The 19630-nt window shown below is 44.1% G+C and overlaps 8 protein-coding genes across 9 annotated transcripts; 2 read left to right on the top strand and 6 right to left on the bottom strand.

The window, feature by feature from the left end:
• Positions 1-1478: 1478 nt before the first annotated feature.
• Positions 1479-5685, bottom strand: LOC135431695 (sodium/potassium-transporting ATPase subunit alpha). Its single transcript, XM_064686947.1, has 7 exons — positions 4884-5685; positions 4136-4825; positions 2478-4076; positions 2327-2418; positions 2095-2269; positions 1801-2030; positions 1479-1745 (listed from the first exon to the last, which is right to left on the bottom strand). Exons 1-7 carry the CDS (start codon positions 4962-4964, stop codon positions 1613-1615), a joined length of 3000 nt encoding a protein of 999 aa, XP_064543017.1. The 5' UTR covers positions 4965-5685; the 3' UTR covers positions 1479-1612.
• A 74-nt stretch (positions 5686-5759) lies between these two features.
• On the bottom strand, positions 5760-7563 carry LOC135431685 (probable chitinase 10). Of its 2 annotated transcripts, none has more exons than XM_064686934.1 (4): positions 7334-7563; positions 7097-7276; positions 6790-7039; positions 5760-6737 (listed from the first exon to the last, which is right to left on the bottom strand). In XM_064686934.1, exons 1-4 carry the CDS (start codon positions 7401-7403, stop codon positions 5831-5833), a joined length of 1407 nt encoding a protein of 468 aa, XP_064543004.1. In that variant the 5' UTR covers positions 7404-7563; the 3' UTR covers positions 5760-5830. The 2 variants fall into 2 exon arrangements, with proteins under 2 accessions (XP_064543004.1, XP_064543005.1); XM_064686935.1 differs by having other exon boundaries at positions 7097-7290; positions 7334-7561.
• A 332-nt stretch (positions 7564-7895) lies between these two features.
• Positions 7896-9613, top strand: LOC135431687 (probable chitinase 10). Its single transcript, XM_064686938.1, has 4 exons — positions 7896-8059; positions 8116-8295; positions 8352-8592; positions 8645-9613. The coding sequence occupies exons 1-4, from the start codon at positions 7990-7992 to the stop codon at positions 9549-9551; spliced, it is 1398 nt and encodes a 465-aa protein (XP_064543008.1). The 5' UTR covers positions 7896-7989; the 3' UTR covers positions 9552-9613.
• Positions 9599-11172, bottom strand: Cht8 (Chitinase 8). The gene is made up of 2 exons (XM_064686936.1): positions 11011-11172; positions 9599-10955 (listed from the first exon to the last, which is right to left on the bottom strand). The coding sequence occupies exons 1-2, from the start codon at positions 11075-11077 to the stop codon at positions 9619-9621; spliced, it is 1404 nt and encodes a 467-aa protein (XP_064543006.1). The 5' UTR covers positions 11078-11172; the 3' UTR covers positions 9599-9618.
• Positions 11173-11266: 94 nt separating this feature from the next.
• Positions 11267-12012, bottom strand: mRpL54 (mitochondrial ribosomal protein L54). The gene is made up of 3 exons (XM_064686946.1): positions 11823-12012; positions 11628-11761; positions 11267-11573 (listed from the first exon to the last, which is right to left on the bottom strand). Exons 1-3 carry the CDS (start codon positions 11923-11925, stop codon positions 11412-11414), a joined length of 399 nt encoding a protein of 132 aa, XP_064543016.1. The 5' UTR covers positions 11926-12012; the 3' UTR covers positions 11267-11411.
• Positions 12013-12136: 124 nt separating this feature from the next.
• LOC135431692 (uncharacterized) lies at positions 12137-13079 on the top strand. The gene is made up of 2 exons (XM_064686945.1): positions 12137-12324; positions 12386-13079. Exons 1-2 carry the CDS (start codon positions 12153-12155, stop codon positions 12805-12807), a joined length of 594 nt encoding a protein of 197 aa, XP_064543015.1. The 5' UTR covers positions 12137-12152; the 3' UTR covers positions 12808-13079.
• Positions 13080-13450: 371 nt separating this feature from the next.
• cpa (F-actin-capping protein subunit alpha) lies at positions 13451-15453 on the bottom strand. Its single transcript, XM_064686941.1, has 3 exons — positions 14954-15453; positions 14226-14395; positions 13451-14167 (listed from the first exon to the last, which is right to left on the bottom strand). Exons 1-3 carry the CDS (start codon positions 15192-15194, stop codon positions 13718-13720), a joined length of 861 nt encoding a protein of 286 aa, XP_064543011.1. The 5' UTR covers positions 15195-15453; the 3' UTR covers positions 13451-13717.
• Positions 15454-15890: 437 nt separating this feature from the next.
• Positions 15891-19583, bottom strand: MetRS (methionyl-tRNA synthetase 1). Its single transcript, XM_064686931.1, has 6 exons — positions 19349-19583; positions 19142-19263; positions 18249-19084; positions 18080-18184; positions 16871-18022; positions 15891-16810 (listed from the first exon to the last, which is right to left on the bottom strand). The coding sequence occupies exons 1-6, from the start codon at positions 19449-19451 to the stop codon at positions 16084-16086; spliced, it is 3045 nt and encodes a 1014-aa protein (XP_064543001.1). The 5' UTR covers positions 19452-19583; the 3' UTR covers positions 15891-16083.
• Positions 19584-19630: the final 47 nt, after the last annotated feature.

Here is a 19630-nt window from a genome sequence, read left to right as displayed (position 1 = left end):
TGTCGTTAACATACAAAAATTATTCGGTTTCAGTTAAAACACAGACAAAAGTTTGAAATAACATCGAATGCAACGAATTCTACGCCAATCTTTTTGCAGAGAATGTTTATAAATTAGCAATTCTTCAAATTATTTAAATTGATGCTTACATAGATTTCGAAGAGCTTGAGACTATCCTCAGCAAGTTTTAAAGATCATCAATTGAAATGCGTTTCCATTAGTTTCTGCAAAATAAGAGGAATAATAATAATTAAGATTAGCATGGATTGGAGTAACATTATCTATTTTGCACAAAATGAAAGGAATTTTAGCCCAGTCTCGTTAAAAACTAAATATATTGATTTCGAATACTCGATAGATGAGGTAAAAATATGCTGAGTACGTACGTTATAAAATCCAAATGTGCACCCAAATGCATTCATAACTAAGTATAACCAATATGAATACGAATACGAATACGAATACGAAATACATACAAACATAAATAGAGTATATGCATTAATGTTCAACAGTTTAATCAAAAGGCATATTTACAATTTACAAGCAAAACAGAATATAATAAAACCAAATATTCATATTGATGTTGAAAGAAACCAACCGTGTAAAGTCCTAAATAAACAAATAAATAACAAAAAAAGCAAACCAAAAAAAAAAACACGATTACTCGTACCTACATAAATAACTGCATGTAGTTGAAACTCAGATATTAATATGCAAATTTAATTAAATAATTAATTAACTTAAACGGTACTCGTACACACAATATTGATGTGAGTAATTGCAGCTACACCAACCACCACAGCTTCGAGCTATTCAAAAATAAATGCAATATTTTAAACATACAATAAATCCCGGACATTTTCAATGCTTTTTACTTCAAATATCTATAAGAGCCTGGGGCCAAACAGGTATGAAAATCAATTGGTCATTTTTTAAATATTTAAAAGAATGCAACAGGCAGATACCCTGTAACCCGCTGCGAGCTTACCCTGCTCCACGAATGACTCTCTAGAGATCGAGACTATAATCGATATCTGCATCCTATTTTTCAGACCATATATCGTAGCTGACAACAGCTAAAGATGCCAATATATTTACATTTATATATATATATAGTTGTATATATGTATATTTGTACATATTTCTTTTTGTATAGACTTAGGTGTAGAACAGAACATCTCACTTTTGTTGGATAAATTCCCCTTTTCTCCACATAATTGAAAATGTTCTCCTTTTTCAAGTTAAAGCCTTGGGCTTTCATATTTACACATATTCGGATGCAAGATTTATTGTCCAAAAATATTATTCAGTTCAGACTATAGACACCCGAGTTATTCAAGAAATATTTCAAAAGTAAGAAGTATCTCTCGACTGGAGTACCTTTACTTGTTACTAAGTGAAATATGATATAGTTTAGTTTAAATCTAGTACGACCTATTTAAACAATATTTATAAAATATCAAAATAGGTCTGGCTTCCATACATTGATTTATTTAGCTGACAGATAAATCGCCCAAAGTACATTTAAATAGATTGTATGGACAGTTTTAATCTGTCTGTTTAGCATGCTTTGGTAGCAGGAAACCGGCAACAGGGAAGTTGAAACAATTGTCTATAAATATCCGTATAACATCTCCTCCTCGAGCCAACTGCCGGGAAAATGTCTCAATACATAACGACGAGCGGTTTCTAGAAATATATTTAACACAATCAGTGGTAAAATATACCAGAATACCGGTGAATAGCTGCGAAAACAGGAGTTAAGAGAAATGATATTGCTCAAAAGATCATCAGACCCACTTCACAGGCGAAGTTCGCAAATAGTCTGGACAATTTAGAAAGGTGAACAGAAAGCCAAGACAGATCATATAAACGACGGCAATATTCAAGCGAACATTGCCAAAGCCATGTTTCAAGAGATCTGCACGTATGGTTTTGGTCAATATCAAATTGACGCACTGCATTATAATCAAGGTGATGAGAACAACCGTGGATATCTCATACTCCAGCTGCCTGCGAGCCTCTCTAGTCTGCAATAAAAGGTGGAGAGTGGGCTTAAGATGAACGCCTTGGCAATGCCACATAGAAGCTTGCCCATTCTTGGCCATAGGAGTCGACCAAATCATTGACGGAATCATCGTACCAATCCACGCTGAGACCCATCAACTGTCTTGGCAGAAATCCATTATATGCCATGTAAACAAGGTAAGAGATTAGCACGGCGCTGGCCTCAACGATGCCCACTTGTATGTAAGCTACAAAAATCAGCCTAAATAGGTGAGGCTTGTTAAAAAGAAGCACGACAAAAGATCGGGGCCGGAATTACCGTCTGTTGATCAGATAGTCGTCAAAGACTTTCGGCTTCATATTCATGAGATCTAACTCGGGACGCTCATAGAACAGCGACAGGGCAGGCAACTGGCAAAAATTGAAGGCAGCGTAAATACCATTAGATATTGTAAAGCTCAACAGCTTACCGTGTTGACAAAAATGTCTAGAAGCAGCAGAATGATCAAAAACAGTCGAAATGGAATCATAATTAAAATAAATGACAAGTGCACCATTATCACAGCCATATTCGGGGACATGGCATAGGCCAATGCCTTCTTCATATTCTCGAACAGCAGACGACTCTCTGCAATGGCATTCACCAACGTTACGAAATTGTCCTCCAGCAGAATAATATCAGCCGAGGATTGGCTCGCATGGGAGGAGGCGCACTCGGCAACGCCAACGTTCGCCCGCCGAATGGCGGAGGTGTCATGCACGGAGCTGCCGATGACGGTGACGACAGCGCCCAGCTGTTGGCAGACATCGACAATCATGTGGCGCTGTTCCACAGCAATGTCGGCAAACACGAGATCGACGTGGGCCAGCAGCAATTGCTGTGTGTCCCAGCGCTGATGATGCAGCTTCTTTTGCCAGTTCTGCATGTTGATCGCAGCCGCTGTGATCATGCTGCGCTTCACCTCCGACTCGTGTATGTTGAGGCGTGCCGCCACATCTTCAATCGTTTCGCTATCCTGGCCAATGACACCAACAGTTTTGGCGACCGCCCGAGCAAAGCTCAGCTCGGCACGGGTCAGCAGCACCAGTTTGATGCCAGCTGAGCGGCAGCGATCCACCGCCTGCCTCACATTAATACTGGGCGGATTGTATATGGATATTAGGCCCAGAAAGCACAGCGAGTTGCAGTATAGTTTCATGAATTTCTCAAACGACTTCTTCTCTTTATAGGCAAAACCGATCGAGATCAGCGACAGCATTTGATCATCGGGGCTCAACACCTTGGAGCCAAAGGCATATGAATGCCGGCCAACCTTCTTCAGCCTCATGCCAATATTAGCAATGGCATCTCGACGAATATCGTCCAGTTCCACCAGCTCGCTCTTGACATAGTAATTGCTGCTAAGGCGCAGAACCACACTCCAATAGCCTCTCACGAAAAGATGATACGTTTTCTCGCCATCCTCGTCCACAGTTTGGTGTACGCTGACCTGCAGATGGCTCACCTTGTCGTACGGTTTGTTGGCCAATCTCTCATATCGGCGACGCAACTGCAAAATGCTTGGGTAGAAGCGCATGGCAAATTTTAACAAAGCCTTTTCATAGTCGGTACCGTCCAAAGTCTTCTGCATGCGCGGCACGCCCCTCTGGCCGGGAGTCACATAGGCCCTATTACACACCACTGAGGCGCGTATTAGCTCCAAGAAACGCTCATTCAGATCCGCTCCGCGCAGGTGTTCCGACTTCTCGAGCTCACCATCAGCAAACAGCTCCGAGACTCTCCAGCTGCGAATTGTCAAAGTTCCAATTAAACTACTGCATATAACTGTCGTTAATCCCAGGGTGGAGGCAGCCTCCATATTCCGAACATAACAGCCACTCTCGAGCAGAGTACGTTTCGTCTGCCACAGGCCGAAGTACATCAGGGTGGGCAGATATAAGGGCGCCAGGGAAATCGTCAGGCTCACATTGAACTCTATCAACATCTGGAAGGTCAGGCCCTCCAACGAAATCGTACAAAGCAGGATAAAAAACATCAATATGCTCACGATATATGTATAAAACGTGACCTGCATTAAATCAGAAATTCATATGAATTTTATAATCCTTTTACGAAACCTTATCTGACCTGTTTAATATGCCGACGGGGTCTGCTGGAGGGACGAGGTTCCATGCTCAGCCGCGCCATAATTCCGACCTCCGAATCATTGCCACAGGCTATGACCAAACCCTCGCCGTAGCCCTTTATTACATGACTGCAGGCAAAGCCCACATTGCGAGACCCCCATTTGTCCCTATGTGTATGGTCTGGACAAATTATCACGGGCACCGAGTAGCCGGTGAGGGCCACATTATTGACTTCCAAATCGCGCGAGACAAAGAATCGAACATCTGCCGCAATGCGTTCCCCATAGGTGATCAGCAGGATGTCACCCAAAACAACATCTTCCGAACGGATTATCTGCTTCCGTCCATCGCGGCGAACTGTACAATACATGGGCATCAGATCCTTGAAAGCCGCGACCACGCCATAATCGTCATTGTCGTGTAGGTAACGAAACAGACCCGATAATAGGAAAATTATTGATAAAAGTACTCCGATTATGCAATATTCTGGATCGGATTTCTCATGCGGCGATTGCAGTCTCAAATGATACAAAATGAAACAGAATATCAAGCTTATCAACAATATAATTCCAAAACCATAAAAGCAGTTTCTCAAAAACTTTCTCAACTTCGATTCGGGCCGCTCGGGCAACGTGAACTTATTCTTTCCATTCAAAAGTAGTCGCTTTTTTGCAAACGTTGTCGACAAGCCCTGAAAGAAAACAGCATGGAATAAGTTGACTCCTTGACCTCACCATTCCAGAGCTCACTTCTGATTTAGAGGACTGCAGTCTCCAACATACTCTATCAATATCGCCCAGATGCAACGTCGATTTCCAATTGTCATCCATGTTCAGTAAGTTACAATTTAAATTACGTACTCAGATTTCGAGAGTTTTCATTGTATCTAGAGTTTTCAATTGTGTCTCATATCAAGTTAACAAACTTTTTGAATTCTTAATACAGGGCTCCTTTTCTTTTGTAGATTTTACTGTTCTCTTAGTAAAGAAATGTGGAAAAATATCTGAGTATAGATTATCAATGTTCCCGCTGGGTTTTCCATTGGAATGTTTGGACGCTGCTTTAACAGATGAGGACAGCTTTTGGAGCTGTTTGACATGCAAGCGAACTGACGTAAAATCGATAGACTTTGTTTTTAACTCAGTAATAATCGTAAATTCGTTACACATAAACTTCCGGATGTCCTGCCCTCCCAATATGCCGCCAACTGAGCGAACAATCGGAAGTAAGGTTGTGGTACACGTTGAGTTTTCCATATCGCTTCTCGTTTTACTGCCACATTTAATAGGCCATTAAAATATGATTGCTCCAACGTAAAATGCACATAAAATAAGCATTTGTATGTAAACATACATAAATAAGTGTGCTCCATGCTTATGATCTTGCGGTCTATTCAGACGCGTCTCCTACAAAAGTATTTGAAATACTTTAGAAATATGAGCTAGTCCTACTTTAACTCCATTTCTGCGCTGGACTCTCGACTTCCAATTCCGAACAATTGGACATTCCCATCCATTGCAGCAAGTAACTATTAGGATACGTTCTCCAAGTAGAAGTCCAAATTACAGAAGCAAGCAGCTACTCAAGCAGCTGCAACTATTCAGATCAAGTTAAATGTCATCAAATTTGGGATTACACAGCCGAAACAATTAATTGAATTTATTTGTATTTCATGTGAGCCTCGTTACAAGGCGAGTTATTCGAGTACCTTCAGATTCAAGGGCAAATCGTGAAAGTTGTAGCCGCGTTGTCCGGGACGCCAGGTGACAAAATTCTGATTGCATTTCACCTCTGCAGAGGGCTTGCACTGACCGAGTTCCTCGTTGAAAAATTCCCCTTTCAAGCACTCGTAGCTAGTGCGCCTGCCATCGCGGCACTCATAATATGCCTGACAATTCCATTTGTGGCGGAATAATCCTTGCTTTGGGCATAGGCCGACACCCTCAGTTGTAGGCGCTTGCGTAGTGAAAATATCAGGGCTCCCTATGATTGATAAGACAACCTTGAGCAGTCCGTAGTGTTCCCCGCATATGCCATAGAAATCGTCCGCATCGATGGACCACATCATCGCGCCACCCAGCCTTTGTTCCTTAGCCAGGCGCATCTTAGCGCTGATACTTTGCCCATTCTCGTAGGTGATCCATTGGCCATTCTTGTAAGCATATGGCACCTGCGCCTGCTTGTCATATTTCTTCTCCCACTTGGCCGCCTGCGCGCAGAATTCAGCATAGGTCATGAATCCCTCCTGTCCTGATAAATCGTGCTGCCTACCAGGACCCTTGCTGGGCGCACCCACAACCGTGTTGCTTGCGTCTTTCAGGGTGAAGGTCTGCGCAAAAAGTGGAATGCCAAGGATTAGCTTCTCCGATATTTTGCTCTGCTCGACCCAGTGCCGGACACCTCGCTCCACACTACGGCTGCCGTTCCCGTACAGCGGAGAGATGTAGTCAATCTTGGGGCCATAGGGATCTTGATTGTCATGGGTATTTAGGATAATAAAATCCGCGTGCTTCGCTATTTGAGGAATGTCATAAGACCGGAGAGTAGCATCATCCATCCTGGCAGAAACGGCAACCAACAGGAGAACATGATGGTCCTGTAGACTGTTTGGCAAGATTAGCTCATGTTGACTTATTGTATAGGAAAGGCGCTTACATAATCTTCAGCTCTTTTAATAGGTTGACAAAGTTGTCGCGATCCTCGGGTGTAGGATACTCCCAATCTAAGAGGATGCCATTACAGTTCCATTTGAAGAGGAATTTAATGAGCGATTTATAAAACTGATCGCGTTTGGCCATGTTCGCTGCCATCTTGGAGAACCTTTTCGCATCATCCTTAGTTCCGCCAATGGATATTATAGTCTGAAAGCCATCACGTCTTATGTTTACGATACTGTTGAAGATCGCTGTTGCATTTTGGTTTTAGTTATTGTGCAGGTAACCATCTTTAAAAAGTTATTTACCCCTTTTTTCGACCAAATGTGGGTTAATCATTTTCAAGGCCCCAGATCCCTTCGGGTCCAAGCTGGTTACTGAGCCATATACAAAATGCGTGCACAGCTTCCTATCCAAGCTCCATAAATTAAAATGGCTAGATTCCTTGCGGGCGTAGGCCTCAGTATTCCAATGGCAAAATATCGAATCTACAATTAGGGATCTTCAGCTATATTCCTTGCCATATTCAACCCGAATATACTCACACTTTCTGTCCGACGCAAGGGTGGAGATCAGCGAGCCCACGATAAGGCAAAGTAGAAATATGACTTTCATTATGCCAATCGGAATTGCATTAAGAAAACTTTTAATTTAAAATTCTTTCTTATAATAAATAGTGTGTCAGTCCTTTCAGGAAATGTGTGTTTCTTTTTGAAAACATGCGAAACTAATTTTTAGTGTATAAGTTTATGTTTTTTCTCGGTATGAGTTGTATATGTAACAGAGCGTGTAACTTGTATGGCAAAGATTGCTTAGATTAAGGTTCATTTCGAAAATATACGAGACCAAAAAACTCCTAAGTTTGCCCAAAGAATCATAAATGCTTTCCTATTCCAAAATAACCGAATAGGTTTTTTTTTCAAATCGACACTTGGAACCGCGACCTCTTAAACTATTTTTTTGATCATATGTAGAAATTTAATTACATTTTCTTTGTAAGTTTGTCTCTCATATTTCATATATTTTGAAATGCATCCAATTTTAAGCAACCCTCGCCAAACATTTTACGAACTATCTCGTATCCAGAACAAAAATACTCAAACTAAGTTAGTTTCGCTAAAATATTTCAAAAGTACTAACACAATACTCACAATAGAAACGAATATTAAATTCAAAGTATTCTCAATCTTTGATCGGCATAATGAAAGTCCTATTTGTAGTTTTTCTTATAGTTGATTCGATGCTCTTTACCCTCGCTTCGGACACAAAATGTGAGTAAATTTGAAGTGTATATGGCAAGGAATATAGCTGAAATCCTTAACTGTAGATTCGATATTCTGTCACTGGAATACTGAGGCCTACGAGCGCAAGAAAACTAGTTTTTTTGATTCATGGAGCATTAATGTACGCCTTTGTACGCATTTAGTATTCGGGTCAGTTGCACGCTTAGATCCGATGGGATCGGGCGCCTTGAAGATTATCAATCAAAAGTTTCTCGACAATCGGAGTAAGTAACTTTTTAAAGATGTCCAGCTAAATAACAACATTTAACGGGGATCTTAGAGGAAATCGTAAACGTGAGGCGTGATAGCTGTAAACAAATCATTTCTGTTGGCGGCATGAAAGATGACGCGAAAAGGTTCTCCAAGATGGCAGCGAGCATGGCCAAACGCGATCAGTTTTATAAATCACTCATTAATTTCCTCTTCAAATGGAACTGTAGTGGCGTCCTCTTAGATTGGCAGAATCCGACTTCTGAGGATCGTGACAATTTTGTGCACCTGTTAAAAGAGCTAAAGATTATGTAAGCGCCTTTCCTAAACAATAACCCAACCTCAGCTGATCTCTCCAAACAGTCTTAAAGAATATCACTTTCTCCTGTTGGTTGCCGTTTCTGCCCGGCTGGGTGAAGCTACTCCCCGGTCTTATGACTTTCCTAAAATGGCGAAGCACGCAGACTTTATTATCCTTAATACCTATGACCATCAGAATCCCTACGGTCCCAAGGTTGAATACATCTCGCCGCTCTACGGCAACGGCAGCAGAAGTGTGGAGCGAGATGTCCGGTACTGGGTCGAGCAGAGCAAAATCTCGAAAAAGCTAATCCTTGGCATTCCACTATTCGCGCAAACCTTCACTCTGGAAAACGCAAGCAATACGGTTGTGGGTGCGCCCAGCAAGGGTCCTGGTAGGCAGCACGTTTATTCTAGCCGGGCGGGATTCATGACGTTTGCTGAATTCTGCGCGGAAACAGCCAAGTGGGAAATTAAATATGACAAGCAGGCGCAGGTGCCATATGCTTATAAGTATGACCAATGGATCACCTTCGAGAATGGCCGCAGTATAAGCGCAAAGATGCACCTAGTTAAGGAACAACGGCTGGGTGGCGCGATGGTGTGGTCCATCGATGCGGACGATATCGAAGGTATATGCGGGGAAAGCTACGGACTGCTCAAGGTTGTCGTATCAACCATAGGGAGCCCTAATATATTAACTACCGCAGCGCCCAGTACTGACGGTGTCGGCCTCTGCCCAAAGGATGGGTTATTCCGCAACAAATGGAATTGTCAGGCATATTATGAGTGTAAATATGCCAGGCGCACTGACTACGAGTGCTCAGTAGGAGAGTTCTTCGACGAGGAACTTGGTCAGTGCAAGCCATCTGCAGGGGTAAAATGCAATCAGGATTTTGTCAATTGGCGCCCAGGCGAAGATGGCTACAACTCTGACAACTTGCCCCCAAATCTGAGGGTAGTCGTATAAATCGCTTTAAGAAGATTTACACACATTGTACAAATAAATCCATTCGGTTGTGTACTTTAAAACATGTTTAGCATTTTACTAAATCTGAATAGTTGCAGCTACTTGAGTTGAGGTCGAATTTAAGACCCGTGGGGCAATTAAACTTGAAAGTAGTGCCAGCGTTACAATAATAGAATCTGGAACAGTTTTGCGGGTCTCTAACGTAGCCAACATTGTCCTGGCAGCGATAATCCTCAATTTCGTTTTGTGCCACTGGCTGCGGTTCAGCTTTCAGTCCAGTTGGACTGTCCATGCCAAAGAGAACACGATTGATTTGAGTCAGAAGTGGATATTTGCTGCCGCCACAGCTCCCTCGGAAATCGTCCGACTCAAGTGACCAAATCATAATGCCGCCAAGCTTATGCTCTAAAGCATACTCTGCCTTGAGCATTAAACTGCGTTCGTTTTCATAGCCCACCCACTGACGGTCTCTGAAGGCGTATGGCACCTGCTGCACTGCCTCCCATTCCTGCGTCCACTGTTCCTGCTTAAAGAGCCGGCATAACTCATTATAGCCCATAACGCCCGGCTCCCGCGAGAATGGTCCAGCAATGCCGCGACCTATATGGCCTACGCCAGGCACATGCTGATCGGACGCAGCTAAGGTGAATGTGCGACCGTAAAAGGGCACTCCGAGCAGCAACTTCTCTGGCGGTGCGCCAGCGCCTATCCAATATTTGACAACAGCATCCACGTTTAGCTGCTTCTCGCGTTTTTTCGTAGCGTTCGCTCCGCCGAACAGTGGCGCATTAATGCCCACAGTTTTATCCCAGGAACCGTGCAGGTCATAGGCCATAACGTTGATAAAGTCCAAGTACTGAACTATAGCTGGTATATCATACGAAATCTCTGCCGAAAACTGAGCTGAGCCCACGGCAGCACTGAGCGTGTAGCCAAAGGGATCGAAGCCCGCCTTCAGTTCCTTGAGCAGGGTAACATAATTGTCGCGATCGTTATTAGCCAGCTTATGTCGCTGACCTGGATATTCCCAGTCCAAGTCCAGGCCATCGAAGCCATGTCGCTGCATAAACTGAACGATCTGCTCGACAAAACGAGAACGTTTCTCTGGATCGTTAGCCACAATAGAGAAGCGTTTGGAGCCCTCGTTCCATCCACCAACAGCGACGAGCGTTTGCAGTGTAGGATTCTTCAATTTGAGCGCATTAAACTTCTTTATGTTGCCAAGGCCGCCGTTGTCCTCAAGATCCAGATAGGGATCAATAATGCGCAGCTCGCCGCTCTCATGAATGCCCAGAAAGGCGTACACCAAGTGCGTGCAAAGAAACGGATCTATGTCCTCCACGCCAAACTTTCCCTCCTTCGGCCGGTAGACAGACCATGTGCCCTGATAGCACACGACGCGTTCTGATTGCAAATATATCTATGAGTATTATTGGGCGTTAGCAGGAAAAGGACTTACTGCCCGGCGCCGTCGCTCCTGCAACAGCCATCAGCAGCACAAAAAGCAATGCTATGTGAGACCACATTTAACCTGAGTCTGCGGAATCGTTTTACAATAATACTTCACATATTCGCCGTACATTCGCATTTTATACGTTCTGGGGGTGTCCGTCAACAAGATAATCGATAAGTGCAACGTGTCGTCAAAGTAAAAGTTTGTATACATATGTATGTGTACATATGCTACAAAAACGTAGCAATAAAAATATTAAGTGTTTATTCTTGCACCAACAGCAAGGCAAATAGAATGAATTCTCGGCTGACCTGAGAACGGCGACTACGATTCATGATTTATTTGAACAACAATTGAAGGCCAAGCTAAAAGTGTGGCCAGCACCTAGCCTCAAATAAATACCTCACTTAAAACTTTCTCAGCTTGGACAATTGATTGTTGCGTCGCAGCGCCATTTTGCGCAGGCGGCGCCAGTACTGTTTGCTGTTGGGGTCCAGCTCATCCAGCGGCACAATGCGCTCGGTGTTAAGGGTCCACAGCCAGTCAGGGTACTCGGCGTCCGGCTTGAGCTGCAAATGGCACTCGTTAGCTTCAGCGACAAACCATATTACATGTGCACTTACCTTAATGTCCTCGCCGGTTTTCATGTAGTTGCTGCCGCAGACGTAGCTCACCAATTTGTTGGCGTCCGTTTCGACGGGTAAGACTTTCTTCTCCATTATGGGCCCTAGCTTGCCGAGCTTCTTCTTTTTGCCCGCTTTGTTGTTAATTGTTGCATTATTATCATGAGCACCGGCTGCATTACTGCGGACACTCACCTGCTCCCGCGGCAGCTGGCTTGACCGCATAATAGCGCACAGGTGTTGCTGTGAGTGCTAGACGCTGCCTGAGCAAATTGAACGCCAAAGTTAGATTGTTCATTTTTAGTAGGCTTTACTTTCGGCTACGATTTAAAATTCAATTTTACTTCCGAATGCATGCAGCCTCATTTTAATAACAAAACTAACACTGTCCACATGGTTGTTGTATAACTGTGTAAGACTGCAAATGAGTATACGGGCACACTTGTAGCAACCTATCGAAATCGTCCGCGCACCGGCAAAGTACGATAACAAAATTATACAAGTTGAGCAGATGCCATTGCCAAAATGCCCTCAATGAAGCTGCGGCTGCCATCGAACCGGACACTGGGCAACATATGTGTATATGGCGCCATTGCGTCCATTTCGGCTGTGATGTTCATGCGCTGGAAGCTGGAAGACCGCGTACGATCGACAGATTATTACAAATTGGCCCTTCAGACTCTGCGACAGCACAAGGGTAAGCATATTGAACCGGCCCGCCCATCAGTTGTAAACAATAACAATGAGTGAATTTGCAGGGGCTGTTGGATTGTTGGGTGAACCTATTAAAGATTCGGGTTTCGACTTGTCCAATGTGAATAACACGTGTGACGCGGACAAGGCCCAATTCGAAATTTCAGTACGTGGCCCAAAGGATAAAGGGACCGTTTTCTTCTGGGCGACAAATAATCGTGAAAGAGGCTGGCTCATAGATCGATTGGAGCTGGAGGCTAAGCAGCATCCCAACAAGAGATTCTTGCTCAAAAAACCTGACGAATATGTCAAGCTCGAGAGTCAAAATCAGGAGATGCCAGAGAATCATCGTCAACAGAAGCCAACGGAATTACCTGCCGGGGAGCCCCATTACGAACAACAAACGTATCCTCAACCGCAACCCCTTCATCAGACAGAGGAGCCAACGCCGTATGTCCAGACCGCAGATGGAGGCCGTATGCGATAAACAACACTTGGAATTTATTTAAATTTGTCTATTCAAGCATTCTTAAACTTGTAATAATACAATTTTAGTATACAAACATTTAAAAAAAAACCAAGTCTTTTTTGTAAACAAAGAAACGGTTTTTGTCTTGTTTATGAAGCGCTCTGTTATTTTGATAGCGCACATTATTTGTAGTTTTGTAAATTATCTTGCAATTGCCATCATTATGTGTTAATAAGCTGTTGAATTCATTCAATTATTGTTCATTTTAATAAAATTGTTATAAATTGTTATCGTTAATTACTTTATACTGTTAATGTTGCAAGTTGCCGTCACTTAAGATCTAACTGATGCCAGCTTCAGTGAGAGTCATGGGTTATATATGGACCGATGCTCTTTTAAATTTATAATACATTATTGAAAGTGCATGCATACTATTATTAATATTATTAAAAACACGCGCTTAATGCTTTAATTAAACGATAAAGGCGACTGTTGGTGGCGATTGTGACTATAATGCGGTTTCGGTCTGACGACAATCATCCAAGTTTAATTGATTTGATTCATTATGTAGCACATACATATGTACAGAGTTGATGTAAATGTGTGTGTGTTTATAAATACATATATCCACTTTCATCGTATTATAACAGATAGATGTATGTATGTTGTATATATATATATATATTTATATAGATGTATGTATGTGTAAAGGATAAGCAAATTAAAGACAGTTATTAAATAAGCGCCAACATTTAACGATCGTAAATAGATAGTGTAAGGTTCTTGCTGCGACTTTTCCCGCTCACTTTTCTCGCTTTGCCATTGCAAGTGGAAGACTGTTGGGTCTTTTTATCTGCGACTGCGCCGGCACTGCCATGGGCAACGGGTATGCTGGCGCGCCTTCGGCTTCCGCTTGCTGCTCCTTGTCTTATTGCGTCTTCAGCTCTTTGCCAATGCTGTACGAAACGATTTTGCTCCAGTCGATCTTAGTTCTGGTAATGGGCAGCTGTCGGCGCATCGCCTTGAACGTGGTGTCCGACATGGTTTGGTAGTTCTCCGAGATGGCTAGCTGATATTCGTTCTCCGCCTCCTCGATTAGACGTATAACCTCATTGGCCAATTGCTGTTCATTGGACACAACAAGACTCTCACGACAATCCTTAGACGACACCAGCTGGACATTGCCATCCTCGTAATAGTGCACCTGCACCTTAAGCACACCCTTCAGTTCCGCCGTGCCGCTGCCAGCTTGGAAGCTGACGTGCCACTGCGAACGCCATCTGCCATTCCAGTAGTTCTTCGGCTGAAATTGATGGTCCTCAATGCAAACAGTCAGCGTCACCTGGTTGCCTTGCGACTTGCCAAACACGGAGCTTACCTGTGTGCAAAAAAATGATCAAAATAAATCAGAAATCTAGGCCTGCCAGAATACTTACGCCGTGCCTGTAGTGGTTGGCGGTATATGCAAGGGTGGCCAGGTCCAGGGCAGCGCGCCACGACTCCGCGTTAGCATCGGCCTCCAAATCCTGGTAGTCGGACGCCTCTTTCCGTAGGTGGTCGTATTTGAAGGACTGCTTAGTGCGAGGATCATAGAAGCGACCGTTCCCTGAAAATTGTATAAATATTTACTTTAACAAATTGTACAATTGTATATATATTTATATTTAGTATCATTTTCGATAAGGAACACTAGATATATTAATGAATTCTTGTGATCAAAAAATTCTTATCAATCAACTAACTGTTGATAAAAATAAATTCCGAAATAAAATTTCCGATGGACGACTGTAGGTTGTATATTAAAAAATTTTAATTTTTGAAGGAATATTTAACTAACATTTTTATCAAGGATTTCATTTTAAATTATTGGAAAAATAATAATATATGAAGTTATGAACTTTATACGAGCAATTTTGAAATTTCAGCTGTGTCCAATTAAACATCGATTGTTTTCAGTGTAACCAAGTGTCGTCAGTGTTTGTATGTTTGTATGCATGTATGCATGTAGGTCTGTGTGTTTTGGCTGCATTTTGAAGCTTATGCCCATATATGGTAAGCCTCACGAAACATACGGGAACCAACTCTCACCAGCTGACGCCCACTCTTACTCCTCCCCCAAGGTAAAAAAGAAAAGTCGGTGTTTGGTAAATGTTGAAATACGCACCCAAATCGTTATATTCGGAGATGATCGCGTTGTGTTCACTGCCCTCGACCCGCACTGGCGTCAACTGGTCCTTGTTGTATTGGGAGAAGGCGTGGCTGGCGCCATCCTTCAGCAAGGCATCGTTCTTTAGTAGCTCGCGGACGTCGTTGAAGACCTCGTTGAATTCACCGGGTGGTGCATGCAATATAAAGTCGGAGACAATGCGAACCTTTTCCGCATCTGTAATCTGTGTTTGTTCCATAATTTTGTTGGTGATTCACGAATTCGGGGCAGTGTTTGGTTTTGATGATGTTGTTGTTATTTTTATACTATCGCAACTTGTGTTATTCCGTATGTGTGTGTAGATGGGGATGCACGGCAACTGTAACTGGCATAGGTTTCTACCAATATGGTTTAAAACTTATTTAGTTTCTACTAATATTAAAGTTAATCCGGCCTTTTTTCTTTTTCAAGCAATTAATGAGAAGACAATGAACGATGACGATGACAGAGTTTTTCGCTCAGTACTTTTTCAGTATTTTGCCAGAGCTGTATGTTTTCTATGTTGTCAAAAATATCGATATATCGATAGCTTTGCTTAGTTATGGCGGAATGACACTTGACACTTTCGTTCGATATTTGACTGTATAATAATAAACTTCGTATCATTCGTTTTTTACTTTATTGAATTAAAAAAAAATATATTACCAGTTTTAAACTTTTGATTTTTTAATTTGGATCATTCTGTTCAAAACAAAACTTGTTTTTTTAAATCTTAAATTTATATTGAATCTGGAATTTATTTTAAATTATAATCCAAATAAGAAAACATAAGAAAATATACGTAGACAATCTAATAGACTCTAAATTTTGTTAGATTTTGATTTTAATATTTTTGTAATCCTGATTTATTGGCAGTTTTAGAATCTTTTCAGACATTAAAAAACTTTCCATAATATCATTGTCAATATATATTTACTATTTTCACAAACTGAATAAATTACTAAAAGAAATTTCTGCAATACTTGTAAATAAATATAGGTCGATTTTTTAAATGCAAAAGCAACGCGAAATAACTTAATGAAAAAAATGAATAGACTTGTTCACGAGAAGTTTGCAACCTTTGAATATTGTAAATATATGACTGAGCTTTACTTTTTCTTCTTATTCTTGCTCTGCGTGGCAGCTGCTGGTGCTCCAGTCAGCGCCGCCAGCTCCTTCTTCAGATTTAGGAGCACGTCGAGCTCGGGCTTCCAAATGGTCGCATCCCCGCTGGCCTTTAGGCTGCGCACCTTCTCGCCCTGCTGTGCGATTTTGTCCTCCAGTGCTTTTATTTTGCCCGCATCCGCGGCGGCGTTCGCTGGTGCAGCTGCTGGCGCAGCGGCTAGAGCGGCAGCTGCAGGCGCTGCCTTGGCCGCCTCCAGTTGCTTCTTTAAATCGAGCAGCATATTTACTTCGGGCTGCCAGACAGCCTTGTCTTTTGTGCTGGACTTGAGCTGACGCACCTTCTCGCCTTGCGCCTGCACAGCCTTTTCCAGATCTTGCACAGATTGTGTGGCTGCAGCTGGAGCCGCTGCTGCGGGCGTCGTCTTCTGCGCCGCTTCCAGCTGTTTCTTCAGTTCGAGCAGCTTGTTAACCTCCGGCTGCCAAACGGTCTTATCTTTTGTGCTCGCCTTCAGTTGACGCACCTTGTCGGCCTGCGCCTGCACTGCTGCCTCCAGCTCAGCTGGCTGTTGTGGCGCCTCCGCCCTGCTTTCCTGCGTGCCGCCATATTTGCCCTTGAGCTCATCAATGAACGCCTGCTCCAATTTGGTGAACAGTGGTGAGGGCTTTCCAATCTTGTGGCCCGTCGGCAATAATATTGTGGCCAAGGGTTTGCTAGAAATCAATTAGAAATTGAATGAAATTTCCAGGATTATGCCCGTTGGAGCTACTTACTTGGCATCGAGTGGCGTTTGCTTGGCATTCAGCTGAGCGAACAGGGTGCGCGCCGTGCTGGGCATGTAAGGGAAGAGCAGGTTGGCCAGCAGACAGGCTATATTGGCGCACAGGCCAATGATGGTGGCGGCGCGAGACTTCTGCTCATCGTTACCCTTGAGCAGCACCCAAGGCTGTTGGGTTTGCATGTAGCCATTGCCATGTCGTGAAATTGCCAGCAGATGACGTATGCCATCGCGCAGCTTGGCCTTCTCCAGGGAGTTGATGTAGCCACGCAGCTCGCGATTGATGAGCGCCAGGAGCACCAGCTCGTCCTGGTTGAGTACAATTTGGGGTACAGTGCTATTGAAATTCTTCTCGCAGAAGACCAAAGCGCGATTGACAAAGTTGCCCAAATTGTTGAGCAATTCGGAGTTGTTGCGAGCGGCCAAATCATTCCAGCTGAAGCTGGAATCCTGACCCTCTGGACGTGCCGATGCCAAATAGAAGCGCCAAACATCAGCGGCTATGCCCGTCTCCTGGGCATCATTGCCAAAGACACCAATGCCGCGACTCTTGCTAAATTTGCCATCCTCATAGTTCAGATATTCCGTGGCCATGATGTGGCTGACCAGCGTGTTGCCCTTGTTAATGGCCAGGAGCACACTGGGCCACACGACCGAATGGAAGGGGACATTGTCCTTGGCCATAAACTGGAAGAGCTCCACATTAGTGCCAGCTGCGGGCTGCCACCACTGCAGATACTCCTTGGTGTAACGCTTGGTCATGGACACATAGCCAAACGGTGCATCGAACCACACATAGAAGACCTTCTTCTCAAAGTTCTTGTGCGGCACGGGTATGCCCCATTTGAGATCGCGCGTAATGCAGCGCGGCTTCAGGCCCTCGCGTAGCCAGGCTCGTGTTATAACCCGAGCATTATGCGTCCAGCCCTGTTCAACACGATCCACCCACTCGCGCAACTTCGGCTCCGATTTGGGCAGATCCAGGAACAGTTGATCCGAGGAGCGCAGCACGGGCGCGCTGTTGCACACCTTGCAACGTGGACGCACCAATTCGGTGGCATTCACCAGCTTGCCGCACTTGTCGCACTGATCACCGCGTGCGTCCTCATAGCCACAGCCAGGATGCGGACAGGTGCCCTCCACAAAGCTGTGAAAAGGAAAGTTATACGCTTTTCAGTTATTAACATATATAGATCATATTCACCGATCGGCTAGGAAACGATCGCATTTTTGGCACAGCAGCTGCTCCACGCTCTCGGTGAGTATGTAGCCCGCTTTGTAGACATCCTGGAAAGCCTCTTGTACAATGCTGAAATCAGAAGATGCTAGCATGACTACAATGTATCACTTTATATAAACTCAATTCAACTAACTCGGTTTGCTCCTGGGTGGTGGTGCGTCCAAAGTAATCAAAACCAATGCCGAACCAGCGGTAAATGGAATTGTGCAGCTCGAAATACTTGTCGCAAATCTCACGCGGCGTCATATTCTCGGCCAGAGCCTTATTCTCCGTGGCCGTGCCATACTCATCCGTGCCACAGATGAGCAGCGTATTGTAGCCAGCTGCACGCGAGTAGCGAGCAAAGATGTCAGCGGACAGCACACAGCCAATAATGTTGCCCAGATGTGGCACATTATTAACATACGGCAGGGCTGAGGTGATGAGCACATTGCGTTCTCCAGCCTTTGGCAGAACAGTGCGTGCTTGGGCCAGCTCCTTTGGTTTAGAGTATGTGAAGGCAGCGCGTGCCGCATTGATCTCTTCATCCGTAATGGTGTCTGCCACAGTGGGAGCTGTTTCGGCCAGCACTTTGCCAGCATCAACCGAGCTGGAACGCTTGAGCGGCACATGATGAAGTCCACCATAACGATTTGCCTGCTGCAACGCATTGAAGCTGAGCTCCTTTAAGGGCTGCTCGCCCAGCACTTGTTGCACCTCAGGCAAAGCTTTCATTTTGTCGTACCATCTGCGTAGATTGTCCACGTGCTGGGCACCTTTCAGTGTGCCATCGGGCGCCAGTAGGCACCAGATGGCTATGTCCGCGGCGCTTAGCTTATCGCCCGCTAAAAAGGGCGCGTTCTTGAGGCAATCGTCGAGCTTCTTTACGAGACCATTCAGCACAGGCAAAGCGTTTGGATCCGCGCGATGACCGACGCCCATGTGGTGAGCCAGCGCTGGCGCCAACAGTGTTGTGGACCACTCCAGCCACTAAAATTATTAGATATTACAATTAATTGAATTAACCTTCTAGGGGGCAACACATACCTCGTCCCGCTGCTGACCCTCGTCGCCCAATAAATATTTCGCTATGGCTGCCGTGGAGAACAATCGCAAGCCATTGTCCAGTTCGAGCGTGGGCAGCACCATCAAATCCTTGTACTTGGCATCTGCAAGTTGCAAGCAATGTTGCATCAGTTAACTGTTATTCAGACGTTGCACGTTGCCGGCTCGCGGGGATTTTTTTCGACTTACCATTTAGGTTAACCAACAGCACTTGGACCGCCCGCTTGGCGAATTTAGCGAGCACTAGAAGCTGCAGGCCTAGCGGATTGCCCTCATTTGTGTAGATAATCATTTTGCAATGGCAATTGCAGCGTTCGAAACTAATTCAAAGCAATTTACGTGGCAAAAACGGGTTAATAAAAGCCTCAGATCGCCGTCACACGCGTATTGTCAACTATATGCATATATTAGGAATGAGCAAGTATGCGATAGCTATCGATTAGTATTGGAGCTACGCACGACTAATTAATT

This window comes from Drosophila montana, unplaced genomic scaffold (assembly GCF_035044405.1).
Source record: "Drosophila montana isolate Dmon_TW-CO22-7 unplaced genomic scaffold, ASM3504440v1 contig_3200_1, whole genome shotgun sequence".
Lineage (NCBI taxonomy): Eukaryota > Metazoa > Arthropoda > Insecta > Diptera > Drosophilidae > Drosophila > Drosophila montana.
This window is presented reverse-complemented; position numbering and strand designations above follow the sequence as displayed.